Raw genomic sequence first — 14,953 nt, forward strand, 5'->3', positions numbered from 1 at the left:
GCTGTGGCATCGTTTCCACAAGCTTCTGCAATTTCACAACATTTATTTCTATCCAGAGTTGCATTAATTTTTTGCCAAGATCTTGTATTGATGACGGGAGATTCGGACCTCTGTGCAAAGTCTTCTCCAGCACATCCCAAAGATTCTCAGGTTCAGGTCTGGACTCTGTGGGGGCCAATCCATGTGTGAAATGATGTCTCATGCTCCCTGAACTACTCTTTCACAATTTGAACCCGATGGATCCTGGCACTGTCATCTTGGAACATGCCGTGCCATCAGGGAAGAAAAAATCCATTGAAGGAATAACCTGGTCATTCAGTATATTCAGGTAGAGGAGGGTAATTTAACACTGAAAATAGCAGGTTGTTTTTAAGGGAACCATATCGCTTCACTTGGCAAGCTGGATCCTCTTCATCACAGCAATACGCCCCAGCTTGTCATATTATGTCATTTACCTGAAATGGATAACCTATTGTAATAATAATTTGCATTAAGGAAGTACTTGTGATTACAACCCAGATTTATTTATTATCAACATTTCTGTTGTAAATGTATGCTTGTTTTTTCTCAAATTCTGAGACCAACAGAATTTCCTACCCTTTTCCTTCCTGAGTGTTATCACCCTCACCCATTTTGGTATTTAACTTTATAACTAACATACAATGTTCTTAGTGCCTCTGTAGTAGAGCCTTGCTGTACCACAGCCGACCACACAGCGTATAAAGCTGACATTACAGCACATTTTAGGAGGAGTGGGGTACAGTACTGCAGAAGTGTTCAAAAGGAAGATACAGACAGATGTCTACCACTGTCATTTCATCTGTAGATGGGGGGGGGGGACTTTAAACAAAAGGTCAACCCTGTAGAGAGGGAGTCGTCGGTACTGAAGGGGACAGAGGAAGAGTCATAAAAGCAAAATTCTCTCCATCAGGTCCAAATTTCCCTGCAGCAGAGTCAGGTCCACAGTGTTTCATCCTCTGCAGCGCTACAGCCCTTTCAGAGACGACACTTTCTTTTTCCGGGCAGCGAGCATCTCGTAGAACGGGTCTTTGCTGATGGCGGCTCTGCAGGAGGGGGATGAAGGAGGGTTAGATACGAGACAAAACACTGATCTGCTGCGGGACAAAGGGAGAGTTCAAACGCGCTCACTTGATGCTGTTGATCCATTCGTCCTTCTCCTCTGCGGTCGGGGCGGAGATTCTGTAGAAAGTGTGGTTTCCCTCGACCACGCGACCGTCTGCCTCCGTCTTGCAGGCTTTGATCACCTGATCTCTGTGGTCGGGGATGAAGAGCTCGAAGCAGTTCTGGAAAACAGCAAAACAAGATGAGTCAGAAAAGAGCCAAAACACAAAGTAACACACAAATAGATTTCCTGATGACAAATCATATAAAAAAAGGGAACAAATCTGAAGTGATTGATCTATAAACTGAAAAGCATTTTACTATATTTAATGAATTGGTACAAGACCGTACATTATATCTGCATTCGAAGGACATTTTGAAACGTCCAATTATGGCTGCATTTTATCCAGCACCCTCTTGTTCTGCCATTTCCTTCCCTCTTTTCAGACACAAAGCTCAACTTACAATCTTATTTAGAGTAAAACAGCAGAAAAGTTTAACTAAAAGACAAAATGCATCACAAAGAGAAGATAGATTACCGGTTTCTTGGAGTCATCGACTTCTCTGATACTCAGATTCTCCAGTGGAATAATTCCTCTGGGTTCTTTATCCTTGTAAACAAAAGAGAAAGACAATAAATCTTAGGTCTTTGTTAAAGCCTTCACACATCATTTATCTCTTCTCATAAAGACAAACAGTCATTACTTACAGTTGTGTACTCAAAGTAGTAGAGGCAGTTATCTGTGAGAATGAACCAGCGTCTCTTCCAGGTCTTAACTCGTCCCCCTGAGGACAGATTACAGGTGAGCTCTGACCTCAGTAAAGACATTAAACTGTATTTGCTGAAGCAGAAAGAAGAACTTCATACAGCAGCAGTGACGGCACACATCAGCGGGTAAATATAAAGCGGGACTCATCACAGAGGGTTAAGTTAGGTCAGTTATCAGTTAGAAACAGATGTGAAATCACTTCTTCTCTTTTCACATCAGGACTTATAGGCATAGTTTGGGAGTTCAAACTGAGGGTGTATGAGGTTCTTCTCCAAATCAGTGTATGGATGGCGACAGGCCCCCAGTTCATACAGAAGCTGAGCAATGTACTGCTGTAGGAAGGGGTAATAATTCAGCCAACTAAAAGACAGGCCTACCTTGAAAAAAGAAATCAGTGTATGCCCTGTTCAGAATATTTCTCTTTGATCCACCTTGCCGCCAGACAGCCGATGGGGAATTAAAGCCTTTATACCCAGTTATGCTCTCTTCAAAGCCGCCAGACACCATTGGCAAAACAGTCATTTTACCTCTCAGAACAAGGGAGCTGCTGTTCTGACTCGATCCTTTAATTTGTTTGTTCTTTTGAAAGACCTTGGGTTGAGTTCGGATTCAACAAAGACAGAAAATAACATCAAACTAAGTGATCTTGGCAGACGGAGAACAGTGTTGTGTTTCTATGAGAACTGTTTTCATCAATGAAGTCCGGTTGCTTTGGAGATAGCGGCTTCAGTTCCTCGTTAGAAAGGGCTGCTGACGGGTAGGTAAAGATATTGTTTTAGAAGGCTAAAACACATGTTCCTGCTGCTTCTGTCCACAGCAGCACATTTCTTAGCTCCCACGCCAGTCCACTTACTAAGTTTAAACCGCCCCACTTCAAATTGCAACCCGTCTTTTTTTAAAGCATACAGCCCAAGAGTTATGTTTCTTTTATCTTAATCCAATTGTGACGTGGGGTGAACGCACACAGCCAGTGTGGGTAGAAAGCAAGGAATGCGGGGGTGGGGGGTGGGGGGTGGGGGGGCAGCTCAGAAGCAAAGCAGTGCATTAAAGCTGAGGGGTTCAAAAAGGTACATACCTCCTGGAATCAAAAACACATGAAAGACAAACAAACGAGAACAATGTCCACAAATTAATGACAAAAATACAACAACTTTTTCCTGCTCATGTCAGATCTGCTGTTACAGATCCGGCTCACTAGATGGCCTCACAGCTCACGGTGACTAACAACAGTATGGTTTAATGCATTGAATTCATGATTGATACTGTCTCACACCACATGGATCAACTAACCGAGCTTGAGCAGCCATCCTTCTCTGTCGGGGTTGAAGAAGGTGTGTGTGAGGTCGTTCCCATCATCCTCCGGGATCTTAAAGGGTTCGTTCTTGATGCTGTCGAACAAGTTCTACAGAGACGATGAGCAGATACTGGATGTTACCAAATATTTACATTTATCTTCACAGCTTTAGTCACTTTGCATTGTCAGATTAATAATAGAGAATATAATCGGTTAAAGTTAGGATGTGTTTTTATGATTGAAGCCCCTCTGCAGAACCGAATTAGAGTTAGCCGCCTCCTTACCTGTTGCATCATCAACACGACGACTCAGTGTGATTTGGCACTATGCATGTTCTTTGTTTTTGTTTGTATGTAAACCGAGTAGAGAGGGGAACATTGTTTAAACGTTTAAATAGCACTTCTCTCACCCTGAGCAGCTCCTCCGGCAGGTCTCCTCCATCATTGATGCCTCGGTTCATCGCCGTGAATCTCTGGACCGAGGGTTTGTCCTTCACGTTGGGGTTGTGTAGACTTGTGTTCAACATGATCACAGCGAAAGACAACACGTAACAGGTATCTGTAAGAGAAGACTAAATCAGTGTGTGTTCTTTTTCAGGACTTTACCTATAGTCCGATTGTTTGGTATGACATCGATCTGCTGTTGAACCGAAAATCTGTCTACCTGTGCTCTGAAACACTCCGGGGTTACAGCGGCAGTATCTGAGGGCGAACGCCTCCATCATGCGGTCGATCTTCTGAGCCTCGCCGGGCAGCCTGAAGCTCCACAGGAACTGTCTGAGGGCCTGCACCAGGTTCAAGTCTGTGAATTCGTGCAACTCCAGGAAGGCATGCAGGACCTCGATGTTGAAGTCATCTCTGCATGAAACGCACGCAGGCACAAATCAAACAGAATCAGTAGCTGAATGTAGCTCTGTTTTGCTAACAGAGAGTCGGATGAGATGTGCCAGATCAGACGAAACAGATTGATGGAAGATCTTTTAGAACTGCTAATGCACCATAAGCTTATTAAATCACATTCAGTTTACTAACAGCATGTTGAGAAGCGCTTGATTTGTCCTCAATAATGCTGCACGTGTACAAAAGAGAAAGGTCTTCTGTCTTTTACTAACCCTTAAGTTTCCTTAAGAAAATGTTGACCTTGTCTCAGTACGACAAGCAAAAATATAATAATAAACATCATGACACTTACCTCTCCCCTAGGTAGTCTCCGATTGCGGTCTTATTAAGCCCCTCCCCCTTGTAGAGAAACTGGGCGATGGCGTCGCTGGTGTTTTTCAGCAGGGAGCTGTCAATCAGGAAACGAATCCCCTGAGAGAGAAAAACACCCAGTCTGAACACTTCACCAAAAAAAACAAATACACTCAATATGAACGTTATGCTGTTCACTCAGGTACAAATACCAAGTGGACACGTACAGTATTTCACTTATTTCAATTTCTCCACTTTTTTTGAGTTTTTATTTTTGTAAACTAAATATCTTATACTTAAAGATGCCAAGTTGTACATCCACACTTATCTGTTTCTTGAAGGAAGGAAAAGTCTGAATCCTGCTCACCTTCTTAGGGTCCATGTTGAACTTCTTTCGGCCCATGGCCATCTGTTTGTTCCTCTGCATGCTTTTCCTAAAAAAAACAAATTAAAAAGTGACAAAACTAAATACATGGATTTGTAAAAAAGACACAAAAAACACGCAGCAGTTTTGATAATCGTTTAAAGTATTTAATAAGACAAATGGCAAACATTCACTAGTTTTAGCTTGTCATATGTGAGGCTTTTTTGTTTGACATCACAGTAAACTGTATATTGTTGTATGATTAAACTTAATAATGATTTCAGATTATTTTCTAAACCCATCGGCCAGCAGGTTCTGTGTTGAGCATCAGGCAGATTTCTCTGTCCCTCTCTGAGTACACTTCCACTCAAATAAAGGCAGAGTGGAGCCCAGCTGCCCACGCACAGGAATGGTTAAGAGATACTTTACCTCTCTTCACTCTGGCCCAGGCTTTCAATCTCATTGGTCACCTCTGCTATCTCATCCTTCAGCCTCTGAGAGCAGACAGACCGAGAGCAGCGTTATGAAATATAAAGCAGGAAACGTATATATAGACATGCATACATGTGATGTGTGTGTGATGTGTGCCTCTTCACATGAACCTCTGGAGATGCTTTGATCTCACCGGCAGGACAATGAACTGACCCAGAAGGAGAAACCTGATTCCCTCAGACAGACTCATTCTACCTCTCTGCAGGAGCTTTGTGGAACAGCCGCCCCCTGCAGAAAATCTTCTCTGGGAGCTGGAGCACCTGTTCTGGGGTCACGGCCGACCTCATTCCCTCCTCTCCCCCAGTGCTGACCCAGATTTATCACCCTGCCTCCCCCCCCTACGCTGTTTGAGAGCCACACTGGTGGGGAGAGAGGGGAATATGCAGGATCAAAGACTTTGACTGGCTTAGCGGAGCTGCAGCGGACACCAGAGGTTGTAGGAGGGTAAAAAAGAGAGGCGACAAACAGACGGAGAAACCCTGAGCCTGGAAAAGATAATGAACTAAGATAATTATAGAAGGAAAACAAGTAGACAAGGCCGGAGTCTCTGGTGGGAGCTCTTATTATCTACAGCTCTCTGCGAGTGTGTGAGAGCAAGGTAAATCGCTGGATTCCTACATGTGCGTTTCCATGGTTACACCCCCCTCAAACAAGAAGCGCGTCCTCCGTCTCCATTACTGGAATATTTCGTGGCTCATTACCCATCAGCCCCCCAGGGCAGCACAGGGCGGGACTTAGAGAAAAGGGAAGCGCCGTACGAGTCCACCTTGGTAATAAACTCCATCAATCAGTCCCACAGCGTTGCCGCCGGGGGCCGTGTTCGTCTGTCTAGTGTGTGTGTCTGAGTGTGTGTGTTTGTTTTGGATGCTCACCTTCCTGGCTGTAGCAATTTATTACATTTAAACATGTTCTGAATCTCTTTACAATATTTTTGGGCATCTTGTTTGATGGCGAATGAGAACATCTCTGAAGAGTTCTATTTTTATATTGCACTTCATGAGAGTGTGTCGACAGCGTGTGAAAGGCCTTCACTGTGTATTTTATCAATGCTCTGTCCTGACTTATTTGCTGCTAGGGATTTTCCTCGCTTTGCTTTAGCTGCAGACGTCGTGTCCCCGAGTGCCAAATGATCATCATTTGACGATGATTGAAAGAGATGTAGTCAACAAGTATTTATTAATTCAACAACTTGTATATTTCTTTGTTTAAATCCCTGTATAATGAACAGCCTGGGCTGTAAGTCATTCTCTTTCTTTATAATCCATGACTCTATCGTTTGTTTAGTCTATAAATTGTTTTAATATTTGATCTATAAAATAACTAAAGTAAAAGAAGAAAGCGCTGCTAAAGCCAACGTCATTAAGTTGCTTTACCAAAACCAAAACATGTTCAGTTTGATATTACAAAAGACAATGTATTGCTTAAGGAAGGAATTTTGGAAAATGACAGCTTGAAACAATGACTCATTGTTATGTTGATAACGGTTTACCATTAAATATTAATCATGATAAGACCTGCTATTCCATCTCACCCTGCAAAACAAATGAACCCAGATTAAGAGCTGACAGAAAACCTCACTCATTTATTAAAGGTTGAAGGGGGGCTGAGGCAGGGGGTCAAACTGTCCCTCCAGGCAGAGAGAGCTGCAGGACACCCCCCCCCCCCCTCACAGACATGCACCCTACAGAAAGAGGTTCATTCGTCTTGAATGTCTACAGTAACGCTCCGGTGGTCATACGCCTGCACACACACACACACACACACACACACACACACACACACACACACACACACACACACACACACACACACACACACACACACACACACACACACACACACACACACACACACACACACACACACACACACACACACACACACACACACACACACACACACACACACACACACACACACACACACACACACACACACACACACACACACACACACACACACACACACACACACACACGAGAGAAGAAAGACATACCCCAAAAATGTGATGATCAGACAAAACATTGAAGAGCATGAAGTGGAAATACTCTCACTGGTTGCACTCCAGCACTCAGCTTTAGGAAATGTACTTTGTTACTTTCCACATCTGCCAAATTCCCTTTAGTCTAACTTTCCTTCCACACAGCTTACAACATAAAAAGTAGAACCAATTTATAAACAAATATATTATCAACAGTCGCAGGGTTTCGGAAAGCATTCTGTCCAACCAGTAATAAATCAGGACTGGTGACAGGTTGAACAGGCTGAGAGAAGTGTGTGTTATTACCTGTATGTCGTGCAGTAGCTCCTCTTTCCTGCGGCGGATGCTTTCCAGCTCCTTTCTTTCCTCTGGACTGAGGTCATCAGGCACTGGGGGGGGGGGGGAGAAAGGACACGTAGCACTCAAATACAAAGACCAAATATTTTTTTACACACACACATACAGTAGGTATACTGTAATGCACACACACATACAACGAAGAAGGAGAGGAACACGACAGTCCCACTGCTCTTTGATGCATCTAATAACCCTCAGAATCAGAACCCCACATGGAGGAGGAAATCCATCCTCTTGGTCCCAGTCATAGTGGTGGTCATGGTGACATTTTAGTGAAAATTGTGTTTTCCATCTGTTAGCAAGGTTAGATTATTGACAGAACATATGGGCATGTAAACATGTTCGACTGTTGATTGCAAAGACATGTTTTACATATTTTCCACATTGGTTAGCTTGGGTATAAATTTAATGGTGGATTATGAAAACACAATCTCCATTACAGCTTTTTGTTGCAAGCTACAAAAGATTACTCTGGGAAGGCTGGGATTAACAGCTATGGTAATTGACTCAAGGAAAAATGTCCATCAGTTTCTCAAAGTCCGAGCTGAGGTCTTTAAATGTATTGTATCATCAGTCCAAAACACAAACACATTTACTTTAAATCTGATATAAGAGAATAAACGTTTCTGATAAGCTCATGCCGCCTTAAATGTGCACTTTGATAGAGCATAAGTTCCTGTGCCTACGGCCACACATGATATCTGCAGCAGCACGATAAGAGAGGGAGGGAAATGTGAGTCTGTCAGTCACCGTGACTTCAGTTTTCACTCAAGATACTTCAACATTAAAAGGAAAAGCATGGAGAATGATCACGCTGACTGATCACTGTTAGCTGTACTATCCTTTTCCACCGGGTTTCTCATAACGTCTCCTTAGGCTTCTTTCCAAACGGCTCTAATCAGCAACAAAAGCTTAAGAAAACACACAGTATTTGCTGCAGGGTAACAAGGTGCCCCAGAGGACATATTGAGCTGTGCTGCTGCGGGGTGTCAGCACGAGGGACCCCAGTAAACTGCTCATTGCAATTTGTCATCATGACAAAGTTACTCAATGTCAACAAAGAAGACCATTCATGATGTTTTGTACAAGCTTAGTGATTACGATATACTATATTTCTAAAATAAACATGACACGTTTTGATTGGCTAAATAGATTCAATTTCTAAATGTCAAAACTGCAGTATTTGGGGGGATGTTTGTCTATTATCTAAATTGTTCTACATGTCTATCAACTAGTAAACTGAAGGGCTTCACACATGATTTATTATACAGTTATTGTTAACATCTTTAAATCCTTCCCCCGACATGCAGTCTGATTATGTTAAAGGCAAACAAAGTGAAATCCAATGAGTCTGTAATGATTATTTACCACACACACACACACACACACACACACACACACACACACACACACACACACACACACACACACACACACACACACACACACACACACACACACACACACACACACACACACACACACACACACACACACACACACACACACACACACACACACACACACACACACACACGAGAATAACGCAGCAGATGCGGCGAAACTGACATTCGCTCACATCCTCTGTCAGACTTTTCATTCAGAGAGGAAATAAGAGTAAATGATTCATGATGGCACAACATCCTACTCTTAAGCAACAAACACACACATTCTGACGTAAATAACAAAGTAAACCAGCTGCTCCGCATAGTGTGGAGGTCAGAGAGTGTGTTTGTGTTGCCAAGTAATGGGACACCTTGTCTTAGCAATGCCCCTGATGACCAGCTGCTTTGGACAACCGACATATCCAGGCTTAAAGTTCATTCTCTATTTGTGATCCTCCCAACTCTACCCTGTAAGTCATGCCGCACGTTACATCCTGTAACAGAAACAAGACGTCAAAAAATCTAAAACCACATGTTTTTTTTCTGGCAGGGTTTCTGGCTTTCAGACAGGCTTTCTAAGGAATACGTGACAACACACACGCATGCACACTCATTAAGCCAAGTTTCTGAAAAATAGATCAAAAGCAGTCGTTTTGATGACGCGCTGTCTGAACACCTACACATTTGTGTCATAATCCGGAGGTTCATACCAGAGAAAGCGTCGGTCTGTCTGCAGCTGAGTAGCCTCACAGCCAGTCTCAATAGTCCCTGTGCTCCCAGAGACGCTGAAAAACCAGGTTTGATTCTCACTGCAGCTTTTTTCATAGAGTCCTCAAGACAATCCGTGTCACCAATCCCAGTACAAACAGCCCTGTCCTGCAGTCCAACAATAATCCAGTCCTGCCCAAACCCTCCAATCCCAATTCCAATCCTGTGTTCGTCTAGTCCAGCCGCCCTGCTCCTTAATCCTCAGGCTCTCATTCCAGCAGAGAGGAGAGGAGGGGAGCAGGCCTGCAGCTAAATGAGGATGAGGACAAGTGTGTTTGGGAGTGTGTGTATGTGTGTGTGTGTGTGTTTGAGAGGGGGAAAACCCTTGAACTATCGTCGCTCTCCCCCACCTCCCTCTGGCTATCTGGACTCCTCCCTCTGATGGAGTCAAAAAATACATTATAAAATCTATGATATACGCCCTATATATAAAATTATTATATAATTATATATTATATTATATAATTATATTAAAATAAATATAAGAATTAGAACATTCTAATAAATACAATATAAAAATGTATAAAAGTCAAAAATAGTTAGTAATAAATATGCCCTAAATTAACTATTAAAAATAAAGAAATATACATATTTGGGGATAAATTAATAACAAATAAATTAGGAAAATCCCTTCCCCGTGAGCAGAAGAGAGGCTCCCCCACATGGACACTGGTGTCCCACTCAGAGGAAACGGACGCGGGGAGGTGCAGTTTTGCGTCTTTGAAACACTGTTCACTCAAAAAATGAGGATTGGAAGATATGATTTACATCTCCTGCTCACCAGAAACAACAACATTGCAAAAAACAACCACAAAACAACCGCTCTATGTTGTGGCAGGATTAAATCATTCATCCTTACATTTTCTTCTTATCATGTGTTTTCTCCTGGAAAAGATCACATACACCAACAACAGCTGCCTCACTGGTTTGTCTCTTCGTTTCCACCACAGGATTGCAGCTGACCCAGGGCTCAAGACAAATCAGTTATGACTAGCAAAGAATATGTGTGTACTGTTCACAAGGCAATACTTGTCCATTTCAGTGTTCAGTTCACAAGGCCATAATTGTGCATTTCAAGGTTTCCCGGCCCCGAGGATAACCAGATCAAGAGTGATATAATCCTGCAGTCATGGTAAACTCCCTTGTGACGTATCGCATTCACACAGCCTTAAGGATGCAGAAACAAATCCAAGAATCAGGGTAAGGAACAGGAGAGAACAAACTGTGCCTTGACACAGAATAAGAAAACTTCCTTGAAAGACAGAGGGAGAGAGTGACGGTAATTATGACAACTTGAGCTGCTCTCTAAGGGTGGTAAAGTGGATTACAGAAACTAACTAAACTTGAACTACCAATATTAATGCCTGGAAATAATGTAATAATGTTTTAAGTGGAAAAAATCTGTACTGCTGGTAACCCAGATTCTTATTTGACAGCAGCTACCAACCTGACTATACAAAAGGGTTATTGATAGTCCATCTCATGCAATTGACTCATCAGAATGAGTCATCCTGATTTAAATCACATTTGGTTATCTGTTTTGACAGGTTTTTCCCCAGCTGCAAATTACCTCATTGTAGAGCATATCCCGTAGGAGCTCTCAAACTGTCAGAGGAAACATTAATGCAGCTGTGAGGATTTATAATCCAAGAAAACATTGTTTTGTTATGGTGCCACATTTCCCCTCTATGTACTGACCTTCTGCAGGCTCAACACAACCTCCATTAGCTGACAGTTTCAAACACTTTGTTCACAATTTGGAAAAATTATTAGAGAAGTGCAAGCAGTAAATTCAACTAAAACGATTTAAGAGAGCAATTCCTCTTTTTCCAACCAACAAATGGGGACATTGATTGTATTTATAGACACATGAACTATAAAGTGCTGCACAATAAGTAGATCCCCCATGAGGTCTGGCCTAAATCCAGATTAATAATAATGGATCCCTTGTGCCAGTTAATAAAGACAGCCCAAAGACGATTAACAAATCAGTCAGATGAGGACCTGTTGATATCTCTCTGATGACAGGAAATTAAAAGCAATAAAATAATAATTAACCGGTATTTACTTAGAGAAAACCTAACGTTAGGTGCCCACATTAGTTACAATGATAAATAAAGTTACGTTAGCTAGATAGCTAACCTGGTTAGCCTCTATGTTAGCTAGCTCACATTAACCAACACAAGCCCACTCACCAACTCCGTCTTCGGACTTTAAAACCATGTCGGTCCCTTTTTCCGCACTTGCCTAGAGAACAGCGATTCAATAAGTCACTTTAAACTAACTTTAAAGGTCGAGAGGTGTCTGTATTTCCTCGGTTACCGTTACACAGGCAGTTAATGACAACTGTGCAGACAGCCGGTGTTGGGGCAGGGTGACGTAGGCGCGGCTTCAACCACAGCAGCCAATCAGAGAGCAGAAAACAACAAACAAACGTCTATCTATCTATCTGTCTATCTATCTATCTATCTATCTATCTATCTATCTATCTATCTATCTATCTATCTATCTATCTATCTATCTATCTATCTATCTATCTATCTATCTATCTGTCTATCTGTCTATCTGTCTGTCTGTCTGTCTGTCTGTCTGTCTATCTATCTATCTATCTATCTATCTATCTATCTATCTATCTATCTATCTGTCTGTCTGTCTGTCTGTCTGTCTGTCTGTCTGTCTGTCTGTCTGTCTGTCTGTCTGTCTGTCTGTCTGTCTGTATGTCTATCTATCTATCTATCTATCTATCTATCTATCTATCTATCTATCTATCTATCTATCTATCTATCTATCTATCTATCTATCTATCTATCTATCTATCTATCTATCTATCTATCATCCATCTATCTATTTCTTTTTCTAATCATATACAATTCCATAACATGATATTTTATCTGGCATTTCAAACAAGATGTCAAAATAATAATTCACGATAATTCATTTTGGATTAATAACTTACTGTCTTTATATTTGACTGTCGTTATTTTTGACTTTTGTTTGGCAAAATAAGTCAGAAATGACACTGTAAATCAAAATGATGATTTACTGAGTTTGGATCAGGTAGGAGATACTAAGTCATAATCTTTAACCCAGAAAAAATTACTGTCCCACGTTTGACTCACTGGTATAGAATCGTTATTTGGTCTGTAGTGGCAGACATCTATTTTCATTCTGTGGCGGAAATCCGTTTATAAAAGGAGAATTGAAAAGAGGAAATGCGTTTTACATACGTAAATGTTTATATTTTGACATGTGTTTGTTTGGTAATAGTGAATATCCCTATCTGTACATGTGTGCAGATGCATGCTCACAGATTCAGTTTGAATGTGTTTTAGCCTGGGGATAGTTGTAAATGTTCTAGTGAAGAAGTGCATTCATTCAAGCAGAAGGATACACGACTCAACAAGTAACCAGTAATATTCGCCCAACTGCTGATTGTAAGACATATTTATTTATGTAAGTGGGTGTGAAGACTGAGGAAGCAGGCTTTATATCAAAGGATGGATGGTTTGTGTGTTAGGAAGGGAGAGGATGTAGGGAAGGACAGAGGAAAGGGTTGCAGCTGTGCGCTTGAATCAGTGCTTTATTCAGCGTTTGGACACACCCAAAACAGGATATGCTGAGGAGGGGCAGGGAAGTACTGCAGTGAACAGTTTTCATGAGTATTTACTTGGTCATAATTTCAAAGAGAGTGTTAACAGTGAGAGCTGCAACTTAATCAGTTAACAGGGATAATGCTAATGGTGAGAAAAGTTGCTGTTTTTCCAAAAAATCACAATCACGTAGATTGTGTTGAAATGGAGGGACACATTATCCACAACACTGCTTCTCTTTAAGAAAAAACAACAAGAAAACATATTTTAATAAGATCTTTTGGATAATAATAATACTAATAAATAATACTAGAAAAAAATACAATTTATGTTGTTATTATAACACTCATTCTCTAAGTATAACCACACAAAAGCTATAAAAAATGTATAAAAAGGTGAAAAATAATGACGATATTATAATTCAACAGAATCTACAGTGGAGCATATTCTGTAAGTCTAGTTCATAATTACCATGTATCTGTGGAATCTTGTATCGGAGGCCTCAAGGCTTGATAAAAGGAAAGTAGCAGAGAAAATAAGACGGGGAAATCCAGCTAGAAAATCATAAAAGCCACAACGAGTGGAAACTACCTTTGTGAGCAGGGCCGCGCTGCTTTCATGGTGTGAGAATAGCTTTCGAGTGAGCAGGTTGGTTACAGTATGATAGCACCTGCACAGAGGGAGATCAGTGGGCAGGGGTGGAGATTATGTCACTCAAGCACCCACTGGAGAGGAGGGTCCTGGATGATGGCTGTGCATCATGCTCTCAAATCCAACCCAGCATTACAAACACACACACACACACACACACACACACACACACACACACACACACACACACACACACACACACACACACACACACACACACACACACACACACACACATACGCGCAGATTGTCTGACTTGCGTATACATGAACACAGAAATGTCAGAAACAGCATGATGGCAGACACACACACAAAACCACACATTACAAAATGCTCTGTGTGTCTTGATAACCAAAGAGAATCACCACGGCAACTGAACACTGATTGCACTTTGTGCCAGTCCTGTCTGCTTGTGCGTTATTTCTAGGCTTTAAGGAGTCACATGAAACGAACATTTAACCAGCAAAGCCATGTGATAATAACAGTCATGACAAGTTATTCATAAAGATGAATTATTTTGTCTAAAAATGTCAAAAAAAATGTCCACACCAGTTTGTTCAAAGTCCAAGGTATCTTCATGTCTCTTTTGTTTGTCCAAAACCCAAAAATATTCAGTCTAATGTGATATAAGACAGAGATCTCCAAATTTCAGAGGCTAGATGGCAGTCATTTTCTGTTGACCAACTAATCAAGTTGCCGACCTATAGCCGCATTTCTACTATTAAACTCAGAGAGATAAAGAAATATATAAGAAAAATCAGCTCAAATTGCAGGTTAATTTATCACAAATCATCCAAAAGTGAAAAAACACACAGAAAAATAAATGTATTTTCTGAGAAAACACTCACCTGTGGCAGGTCGTACTGAAGGACAGAGAAATGCCTGGAAGCTGGAGGCACACAGCTCACTCACAGTCCCCATCACCACAGAGGGTGTTTCCAAGAGTTTGTGACAAAAACAGTGTTTGATGCTAACGGTATCTTCTCAGC

The 14,953-nt window shown here is 41.5% G+C and overlaps 1 protein-coding gene across 4 annotated transcripts; it reads right to left on the reverse strand.

Annotated features, from left to right (window-relative positions):
- Positions 1–78: 78 nt before the first annotated feature.
- Positions 79–14,953, reverse strand: LOC134870558 (cytohesin-1-like). 4 transcript variants are annotated; one of them, XM_063892786.1, is made up of 12 exons: positions 14,813–14,953; positions 7,520–7,602; positions 5,170–5,234; positions 4,744–4,810; positions 4,378–4,496; positions 3,850–4,043; positions 3,596–3,744; positions 3,183–3,294; positions 1,832–1,908; positions 1,662–1,733; positions 1,150–1,304; positions 79–1,064 (listed from the first exon to the last, which is right to left on the reverse strand). In XM_063892786.1, the coding sequence occupies exons 1-12, from the start codon at positions 14,883–14,885 to the stop codon at positions 986–988; spliced, it is 1,245 nt and encodes a 414-aa protein (XP_063748856.1). In that variant the 5' UTR covers positions 14,886–14,953; the 3' UTR covers positions 79–985. The 4 variants fall into 4 exon arrangements, with proteins under 4 accessions (XP_063748856.1, XP_063748857.1, XP_063748854.1 ...); XM_063892787.1 differs by lacking the exon at positions 14,813–14,953 and adding an exon at positions 11,919–12,090; XM_063892784.1 differs by lacking the exon at positions 14,813–14,953 and adding an exon at positions 9,636–10,009.

This window comes from Eleginops maclovinus, chromosome 10 (assembly GCF_036324505.1).
Source record: "Eleginops maclovinus isolate JMC-PN-2008 ecotype Puerto Natales chromosome 10, JC_Emac_rtc_rv5, whole genome shotgun sequence".
Taxonomy (NCBI): Eukaryota; Metazoa; Chordata; class Actinopteri; order Perciformes; family Eleginopidae; genus Eleginops; species Eleginops maclovinus.